This window comes from Notolepis coatsorum, assembly GCF_963971535.1.
Source record: "Notolepis coatsorum genome assembly, chromosome: 8".
Lineage (NCBI taxonomy): Eukaryota > Metazoa > Chordata > Actinopteri > Aulopiformes > Paralepididae > Notolepis > Notolepis coatsorum.
In genome coordinates, this window is record NC_140172.1 from 26,611,000 (window position 1) to 26,621,723 (window position 10,724).

The 10,724-nt window shown below is 42.4% G+C and overlaps 1 protein-coding gene across 1 annotated transcript in view; it reads left to right on the forward strand.

Moving 5' to 3' along the window:
- LOC311233864 (flotillin-2a) overlaps positions 1-10,517 on the forward strand; it is a 31,240-nt gene extending 20,723 nt beyond the window's left edge. Inside the window, exons 7-10 of the mRNA XM_084320923.1 lie at positions 1,582-1,796; positions 3,088-3,271; positions 5,816-5,965; positions 8,107-10,517. Of these exons, the coding sequence (XP_084177049.1) occupies positions 1,582-1,796; positions 3,088-3,271; positions 5,816-5,965; positions 8,107-8,154 (597 nt within the window). The 3' untranslated portion in view covers positions 8,155-10,517. The remainder of the gene's footprint in view (positions 1-1,581; positions 1,797-3,087; positions 3,272-5,815; positions 5,966-8,106) is intronic.
- The last annotated feature ends 207 nt before the right edge of the window (positions 10,518-10,724 follow it).

Sequence of the window (10,724 nt, forward strand, 5' to 3'; positions counted from 1 at the left end):
AGTCATCAAACAGTTGTGATTGGAGGATCAACAAAAGAGGGTGGGATTTGAGATGGGTCAATTTCAAGTAGGCTAAAAGTTGATTCATTATGCCTGAATGTACTTATGTGATTTATTTATTTATTTATACCTTTAATGGTTTGGGGAGTTATTGCTTTACATATGTCTATTTAAAATGTTTGTCTAGTGCCTGCTCCATGCACATTTACATTTATTGTTTAAATGTTTTATGTCTTTACTAGGGATGCTCGATATTGGCTTTTTTAACCTATACCGATATTGTCCAACTCTTAATTTCCGATACCGATATCAACCGATATAAACCTCTATGACTCTCTTGTCGTGTAATTAACACAACATTATGCATACTTTGACAATAAATAAAATAATACTTTGTTCTTACTTGCTTGCCTGGGTAAATAAAGGTTAAATAAATGTAAAAAAAATAATATATATATATTCTTTTTAACCGATACCGATATTTTCCGATATCACATTTTTATGCCAATATCGGTAGGCCGATAATATCGGACATTCCTAGTCTTTACCAATTATGTTTAAAGTTTTACAAGTTATTATATTAACAATATGTTCATTTGAAGCCAGCTTTATGTTGGGGTTTGTGTTACAATGTTACAAACTTCTACATTAAAACGTTCACTTTTACTTCAATTGAAAATTGGTTAAACCCTAGCAGGGTTTCAGTTTGTTTATTCATTGCGTTATGAAAATATTAAGGCTGTCAATCTATTAAAATATTTAATCTGATTAATCGCATGATTGTCCATAGTTAATCGTACATTTTTTATCTGTTCTACCTTAAATGGATCTTTTTCAAGTTTTAATATTCTTATCAACATAGAGACTAGACAAATGCTTGCTTTATGCCAAAAAATGCATGTTTATTTATTGCCACAATGAGAAATACTGGCCAGAATCTTCAAGTAACTAAGATGTGCAAACTGCATTGTAAAACAAAATGCTGAAATCATGAAAAAAAAAATTATAAAAGCCCCAAAAAAAATAACAGATGGGCATACCAATTTACTAACTGTAACATTACATAGTAATGATTACTAACACAGTAGTGTGTTGAACTTTACACTTCCCCATTTTTTTGTTTAAGCAGCCAAAAAAGGATGACCCTCATGCATTGCAAATGTGCATCAAATTCAATGCATGAGGGTGTGATGCACAAAATAACTTAAAAGAAAATAATAATTTAAAACAATGAATAAAGTGTGCATGAAATAATAGGGGGAAGAAAATGTTAGGAACTTGTTACATTCACCCACACAAGGGCTGAGGACTGACCCCCCCCCCCCCCCCCCCCCCCCTCTCTCTCTCGCTCTCTCACACTCCCAGCTCTTTCTCTCTTGCCCCTTCCTAATCGCTCACACCTCTCTCTCTCTCTCTCTCTCTCTCTCTCTCTCTCTCTCTCTCTCTCTCTCTCACACACACTTTGAGTCAGAAACAAACATAGTATCAATGAGAGTATCGAACCTACCCTGGGTTTAAAAAAGAAGAAAAAAACAGCCTGTTAAACTTGCGTAAAGAAAATGTTTGCCTTTCCCTTGCCAGAAAGCCGAGGCCCAGCTGGCGTACGAGCTGCAGGCGGCCAAGGAACAGCAGAAGATCCGTCTGGAGGAGATCGAGATCGAGGTGGTGCAGAGGAAGAAGCAGATCACCATCGAGGAGAAGGAAATCGACCGCATGGAGAAGGAGCTCATCGCCACGGTGAAGAGGCCTGCCGAGGCAGAGGCCTTTAAGATGCAGCAGCTGGCAGAGGGACATAAGTGAGTTGGATCCCTTTTGTTTGCTTCTCAGTGAACAGAGCCGTACCTGATCCATAATAACCACTGTTAACATCTTTTAATTGTACCCATATTGCAGTCAATACAAGGCTGGAGTCAATACTTACATTCTATTACATGCATTTAGTTTACTTATCCGCGAGATCAAATAAAATGTTTGTAAGGCACGACAACACACGTTAATGTCCCCATGTGCCGGACACGTCTTCTTTAATAAACAAGTCAAGAAGAAACATCACAATAAATCAAGAACAAAACAAAAGTTTTGGTGACCGGGCTTTCTCACCCTGACTCTGGAACACCCTCCCTCAGACCATCAGAGACTCTTTCTCACTCTCCACCTTCAAATCCCATCTCAAAACCTACCTGTTCTCCCAAGCATTTAACCTTCCCTACCCATAACCACCCTCCTCCAACCTGTTGCCCCCCTTTTCCCCTCCCCTACCCTCTGCCTCCCCTCCCCTCCCCACTCTGCCTCCCCTACACTCTCTGCCTCCCCTACACTCTCTGCCTCCCCTCCCCTCCCCACTCTGCCTCCCCTACACTCTCTGCCTCCCCTCCCCTATCCTCTCTGCCTCCCCTCCCCACTCTGCCTCCCCTACACTCTCTGCCTCCCCTCCCCTATCCTCTCTGCCTCCCCTACACTCTCTGCCTCCCCTCCCCTATCCTCTCTGCCTCCCCTCCCCACTCTGCCTCCCCTACACTCTCTGCCTCGCCTCCCCTATCCTCTCTGCCTCCCCTACCCTCTCTGCCTCCCCTCCCCACTCTGCCTCCCCTACCCTCTCTGCCTCCCCTCCCCTACCCTCTCTGCCTCCGCTACCCTACTGGCTCCTGTATTTTTGTTATCTGTTACTGTGGCTCTACGTTCCTGTGCATTCATATTGTTCCCTGTTTCCCTGTGGTTCTTTGTTTTTCTTTTGGCCTACCGTCAGCGACTTCGGGTTATTGAGAAGCGCTTTATAAAATAAATGAATAATTATTTATTATTAAAAACAGTGAAATACAAAATAAAATGTAAAATAAATAAATGAACCCCACGGTAAGGAAAAACTCACAAAAAACCTAGCAATAGGAAAAAAGCACCACAGGCAATGTGGAGGGGAGAAACCTTAGAAGGGCCGTTCAAGGGGGGGATCTCCCTTCTTAGATGTCGGTGATAGTAGTGTTGCTATAAGACAGGCGAACACTTGGAGTTGGTAAGCATGTACATATACATGAACGAGCTCACGTTCTCGTCTGTGTTGTTCTGCTCTGTTCCGCTCGTCTGAACCAGGGTCAAGAGGGTTCTGACGGCTCAAGCCGAGGCGGAGAAGATCCGCTTGCTCGGCGAGGCGGAGGCCGGCTCCATCGAGGCGATAGGGAAAGCGGAGGCTGAGAAGATGAGGATGAAGGCGGAGGCCTACCTGCAGTATGGAGAGGCAGCCAAGACGGCCCTGGTCCTGGAGGCCCTGCCCAAGGTCTGTGGCCCACCTGCTAACCCTTTCTCTACCACACTACAGACGGTTAACCCTTTCACTACCACACTACAGACGGTTAACCTTTCACTACCACACTACAGACGGTTAAAGGGGAGATGAAGCAGTGAACAATGTGATCCTAGTTTGTTTGTTGTGTACCTTGTGTAAGACAGGGTCCTATAATAAAATGTGAAATCCTGCTTATTTGTCTGAAAAATCAAATATAATTTCCCTGTTTTCGCCATGGGCGGCGCCATTTTGTTGCTGACGTCACGGTGTTGGTTTGGTGTATACACTGCTGGTTAGCTGCCTATAGTGAACATGGATTGTCGGGTCAGTCAGTAAATAAAATGTTGCCTACAAAACAACGGGACCGCAGTGGTTCTTTTTGTATTGCTCCTGGCTGTTCAAACAAATTTTACCGTGTGAAAGAGAGAGGAAAGTTGGTTAATTTCCACAAACTACCAGTGACAGGACAGGGAAGGAGGATCTGCAGCGAACACTTCATTGCCTCGGATTATGTTGTTGGGGGTGGGAGGTTTGTCCAGAAGACCACTAATCAGCTGAAGCGGTTCCCTCGGTCTTCGACAGACAGCCCGCGCAGGCAGTTCAGCGTCGCGGAGCATTCAGCCTGCTGGCTACCTAGATCCACTTCAACCAGCCGAGCGTCGGGAGCTCCAGCAGCTTGTCGATGTGCTAATAGCCTGGAGTCAGCTACCGTTAGCTTGCCGAGGCTATTAGCACATCGACAAGCTGCTGGAGCCAGCTACCGTTAGCTTGCCGAGGCTATTAGCACATCGACAAGCTGCTGGAGCCAGCTACCGTTAGCTTGCCGAGGCTATTAGCACATCGACAAGCTGCGGGAGCCAGCTACCGTTAGCTTGCCGAGGCTATTAGCACATCGACAAGCTGCTGGAGCCAGCTACCGTTAGCTTGCCGAGGCTATTAGCACATCGACAAGCTGCTGGAGCTCCCGACGCTCGGCTGGTTGAAGTGGAGCTAGGTAGCCAGCAGGCTGAATGCTCCGCGACGCTGAACTGCCTGCGCCGGGCTGTCTGTCGAAGACCGAGGGAACCGCTTCAGCTGATTAGTGGTCTTCTGGACAAACCTCCCACCCCCAACAACATAATCCGAGGCAATGAAGTGTTCGCTGCAGATCCTCCTTCCCTGTCCAACAGGCTGATCGCGCCCCCTGAGTGCAGCCAGCCTGAGCCAACGTGCCAACAACACTGTTTTTTTCACTGGTAGTTTGTGGAAATTAACCAACTTTCCTCTCTCTTTCACACAGTAAAATTAGTTTGAACAGCCAGGAGCAATACAAAAAGAACCACTGCGGTCCCGTTGTTTGGTAGGCAACATTTGACTGACCCGACAGTCCATGTTTACTATGCAGCTAACCCACAGTGTATACACCAAACCAACACCGTGACGTCAGCAACAAAATGGCGGCGCACATGTTCATAAATGCTACATAAATGGACATTACAAATAGTTTTTTTCTTAGAAACGCCTTATTTTTATAACGTGATTTTTTTTCTGTGGTTTATCTAAATACTAATTTGATGCTATGACTGTGTTTATCGCTATGCTTCATCTCCCCTTTAACCTTTCACTACCACACTACAGAAGGTTAACCTTTCACTACCACACTACAGACGGTTAACCCTTCACTCCCACACTACAGACGGTTAACCCTTTCACTACCACACTACAGAAAGTGAACCCTTCATTACCACACTACAGAAGGTTAACCCTTTCACCACCACACTACAGAAGGTTAACCCTTTCAGTACCAGACTACAGAAGGTTACCCCTTTCAGTACCACACTACAGACGGTTAACCCTTTCACTACCACACTACAGAAGGTTAACCTTTCACTACCACACTACAGAAGGTTATGTGTGCGTGCATTGTTTCCTGTCTTTTTTTTTGTATTTTGTGAAGCACTTTGTAGCAAACTTGTGTTTTGTTTTTTTGAACACTGAACACTGAACGCTGACCAGACTTGATTTGCGGGCGACAGTGGCTCGGGAGGTAGAGCAGTCGTCTGGTTATCCGGAGGTTCCCGGTTCGATTCCCGCTCCTCCCGGGGCAGCGTCTCGAAGTGTCCTTGAGCAAGACACTTAACGCCTAACTGCTCCCGATGAGCAGGTTGGCACCTTGCATGGTTGCCTCCGCCGTCGGTGTGTGAATGTGTGAGTGAATGAGTAAAATGTGAGGAACAAATTGTAAAGTGCTTTATAAATGCAGCCATTTACCATTTGACTTTTTAACAAATAATTGAATATGCATAGTCTATCGGCAAATAAACTTTCTGTATACATTATGAATTGACTGAAATGACCTATCTCGAACTTAAGCTATGTCATCTAAGGATACTTGATGGAATGTGTGATGGAAGGAATCTGGATACTTGATGGAATGTGTGATGGAATGTGTCTTTCAACATTTCAATACTAATGTGAATCATCATGTTTATCTCTGACCAAATCTACAAAGAAAACTTTTGTCTTCTTTTTATTTTATTTATTATTTTTTAACAGATTGCTGCCAAAGTGGCTGCTCCGCTGGCCAGGACCCATGAGATCGTCATCCTGAGCGGAGAGGGGAGCCGTGTGACGTCAGAGGTCACCCGCCTATTGGCCGAGCTGCCCGTGTCCGTCAACGCCCTCACCGGAATTGATCTCACCAAGGTGACATTTGGCCTAATGGTGCTCCCCAACACTCTAAAAGATGCAGTGTTAAGATTTTCAATCATTTTGAAATGAGGACCGTGTTGACCCACCCACCCACATACAATTGACCCGTTTCAAACCCTGCCCTCTTTTCTTGATCCTCCAATCACAACTGTTGCTTCCCAACAAAGCAGCGAAAAACTAAAACTATATAGATATATATAACTATATAGGTCTGTGTTTGGTGGTTATAGGTATAAATGATCATATATAGATATAGTGGTCTGTGTCACTGTTTGGTGGTTATAGGTATAAATGATTATATATAGATATAGTAGTCTGTCACTGTTTGGTTATATATAGAAATTATCATATATAGATATAGTGGTCTGTCACTGTTTGGTTATATATAGAAATTATCATATATAATGGAACGTAGACCAATCTCTGTCACTCTCTTTGTCTGGGAACGCCCAAAACCAAATTCGGTCACGCCCCATTTTGCGTGACATCCAGGCTTTTTTTTACTGTCAGCGTTTGGGAATTTCATGTCGACAGGTAGGTGAAGTGAAATTATACTTATTTTAGAATATATATATCAAATTTCATGAGTATTCATCTATATTTAGTCATCTAAAGACTATTAGATATGAACGTATGTACCAGTAAAAAGTGGGAATCTCTAGAATGTGTTTTGGGCGACGGTCTTTACAAGTGTGCGGGTAGCCTCTCTAATCAACTTGACGTTATACACAACACTTTCTGTTGTCAGTAGATTGCAGCATTGGTTTAAAAGGTGCAAATGTTATGACTACAAAATGACTACAAATCCCAAGACCTTTATCACCTAGTTAGGTCAGCACCGGATTAGGAAAATGTGATCTCAACACAGGAGCGTTAAACTATTAATGCGACCTGCATATAGTGACTGAGAATGGTCACCTAATTATCTTAACAAAAGTGCATCATTAGCATTGTTTGTTGTCTAAAGGGCAACATAATGGTACAATTTAAGATTTTAATGTTATCCGCATATAAAGGACAAATAAAACATTGTTAATTTGTAAGAAACCTCAATGAAAACGGCGCAGGGTAAGTTATATTCGCTATTGTTATGAAAATGTGATAGAATCCTATAAAAATGTGGATGCATTTGGTCACCGTGATGTTAGTGGTCTGTGTCACTGTGTTTGGTGGTTATAGGTATATAAATGATAACTAATGTTTGTTTTATAACTTTCTTACTTTAGGAAAACATGAATTAGATGTATGTAGGAGAAGTCATGGACTGGGAACATCACAGCTTTTATTTAAACAGTTATATACATTTCAAATATACAAGCGGTCACACAGGGTAGCACTGGCAATGCTCCATTGATCATTGATCAGCCATTTTGCTCTTATGTCGTGCTCAGGTTGGGTTCCTTTCCATCCTGTTCCAATAGGCCTCTGTGTGAATATGGTCAATCGCAGCTCCAGGATTTGTCTCTTAATGACTTCCCTCATCAAGAGTCTATGCTTCGGTGTCTAGCTTTGGGAGGAATCTACTGAAGTGACAAAGTTCACAGGAATACCGTATGCATTCTGTTTGACCATTTCCCCTTGAAAGCTCAAATTTGGTATGGATTTGACCAGCTAAACATTGGATATATTCACATTTGTTCTGGAGGAGTTTCAACATGCACATGGAAAATACGCTTTTTAGAAATGTCTCTGTCTCTCCTAAACTCAATAAAACATAGTCTATTTTACGCCAATGTTTACAAAGATACTAATGTAGACAACAACCCACCTCTGAAACATCACTAATGTAGACAGCCTTTGAATTCCAGTAAAACACATGTTAAGGTGTCCTACAATGTTGAGTCTATATAAATGCAGTCCATTTAGCATTTACAACTTAACGTTACATAAAACATCGATTACTGAATTCCGGTAAAACTCATGTTAAGGTTTCACATGATATTATTGAGTCCTTGTATCAAAGGCTCGGTGAAATAGTGGCGACTTATCATTTGGGAGTTGCGCACCGCACACTATAAATGACCGAATCCAGATGTTTCCCCCCGTTGTTTGGGGAATGTACTGATTCATTGTTTCCATGACTCCCGTTATCCCAGTGAAGCAAGCTAATCCTCTCTCTCTCTCTCTCTCCCCAGATCCCTCTTCTCCAGCAGCTGACAGGCGCCCAACGCCAAGCTGTCTGATGAACGGAGACAGAAGCTAGCAAATTGAAAATCATCTTCTCCGTCTGCCACAAGCATGATACTATTTGTCTGACCTCCAACCCCTTATGCATCTGTGTTATGCACTCTTTATATCAACTGCCTTCTACTAGAAACACCAACTAAGATGTTTTTTTTTATAAACTAGAGTGAAGAGGTATTTCATTTTCTAAAGTCACTGGTGCCTTAGCTCTAAAGGACCAGACTGTGTTGTTGTTGTTCTGCGTTAATTACCCGCATTGCCCTTTTTCAGGCTGTGCCAGTTAGCCGAGGACTAAGTTCTGGAATTCTGTTTTTTTTTATCTAGTAAAGTCTGGCCTAATCCTGCTCTGGTAAAGGTGCAGCTCACCCTAGACTACAGAGTACAGTGTGAAAAAGGGCAAACGTTTATCACATCTTTGGTTTTAAATGGGACACCCTGTTCTTTTATACTGTCTGGACTTGTGTCCATTGTCAAAACTCCAGTGTTACTTGGGCCAGTACTTTAAGCCTTATGGTTTGTTACTTCCTAATAACTTGTAGCGCAAAAGAAATGTGTTACAATATTTGTTATATTATAATCGTACCTTGAACAAGCCCTTTTTTCGTGTATGATTTAATAACCTTGTGGTATATTGTGTTTTGTCTCATCGCATGAGTGTCGCCGCACATGAAATGTGCAGAGCAAGTTCAGTCGGGGAACTCTTGTTGGCAGCTGCTCATTGGTCAGCTTCAACATTTGCGTTCTCAAACCAATCACACGTCACTAATGGAGCGCTCTATTTTAAACTTGAGAGGACCAACCTGTTCTGCCCTGCTTGCTTCTGCTGCTTCTATGCTGATCCTCTGCTGCTGTGCACTACTTGCTACGCGTGCTTCACTTCTCACCCTCCAACCCTAACCCTATTGTTTGGATCTGCTTCTATGTACTGTAGGGGAGATATAGTACTTATGTACTGTATGGGAGATATAGTACTTATATGTACTGTAGGGGAGATATAGTACGTCTATGTACTGTAGGGGAGATATAGTACGTCTATGTACTGTAGGGGAGATATAGTACTTCTATGTACTGGAGGGAGGGTATAGCACACTCCCTGTTTGCTAGGGGAGATGTACAGTATGTACTCCCTGTTGGATAGGTCACTGTGCACTCTGTGTTAATGTGCACAGATGGAGTACATAAAAGCACATCCATTCGCCACCAAAACCAAATAATTTGCATTCCCGTGTAATATATTAAATAAACAATTTTAAAAACAAACACGTCGAGTTCTCCTGACTGAACTTTTCATCCCGACGTCCAGTGCCTGTTTACCCCTCAAGTGGCCAAACCTCAGGTCAATGGTTTGGCTATTATTTTTTACTTGTATTGGAGTGAACCACTGTCTTATAGATTGATGTTAAAACGCCCTCCCCCTGACTTGGGAGTAACAAATGGTATTTCCTTTCTGTTTTTTTTGGGGGGGTGAAATGGGGACTCTAGGTAAATGATAGATGCACTCTTGTTGACACATTAACGTGAAGCCATACCACTGTAAAGAATTAGCCTTAATACAGACCCAGGAAGTCCTGCCAGGTGTACAGAACATTTCTCACTTACCTCAACAATGGATCATCAACCTACTACATGATCTAGGCTTTAATACACTTCTGTTAATCTTCTATTCCTTCTAATGCGATGTTTTTGTTTTTATTCTATTTGTGATCCTCGTCATTTCACTACAAGACACCCTTCTTTTTTTCATCTTTGTGATTTGCCTCCATGGTTCCTGAACTTTTAGTTCAACTGATTACTGCCATCTCTCACTTAATGGGAATGTTGCCACTTGAATCTAGACCTAGTCATAATCACACAATCATCTCTTATTGTTTTGGGGAATCCAACCTGCTTCCTGCGGCACCCAATCAAGTTGGATGAGCCCCCCCCCCCCCCACCATGTTGTGTTTTTCTGCTGGTATAAATGCTCATGGGTCGTAACTTCAAGGGGTGAGTAATGTCTTACCACTTCCTTAGAAGCTGTTCTATGTGATGTATACAGCAGATGTGATGTCTATGTCCAGTTTGATGGTAATTCGCTATCTTTTTGCAATTGACAAGAAGCGTGTTCTGTTTTGCTTTGATTTGTAAAGATGTTGTGACTATATTTTTAGCGGTGAACCATTGCCTTTTGCTTGCTGCAACCGCAATGACGTTAACCTAACAATACCCGTTACATGTGTGATGTTTTTTTTTTTAGTTTGTTGCCATGTTCTGAAATGAAGTTTAAAAAGTGAAGTGGTTCACTTTTGACCATGTTGATGAAGAAATTATAATAATCTGTTATCCAATAAAATTTGTCTGTCATAATGCAGATTTAAGGTGATGTGTACACTGACAGATTTCCCTTTCCTTGCAGCATAAATAACGTAATTTCAAAACTGATAATTCAACAATTGGCTTATCTGAAGAGAGAGAGGGGGAGAAAAATGTCAATTGCGTATTTCATTTTATAATGCCCCGTGTTTTATGTTGTGAAGTGAATAACTGAACGTTTCAGGTCACCGTGCTTTTGTCACAGTTACATAATGGG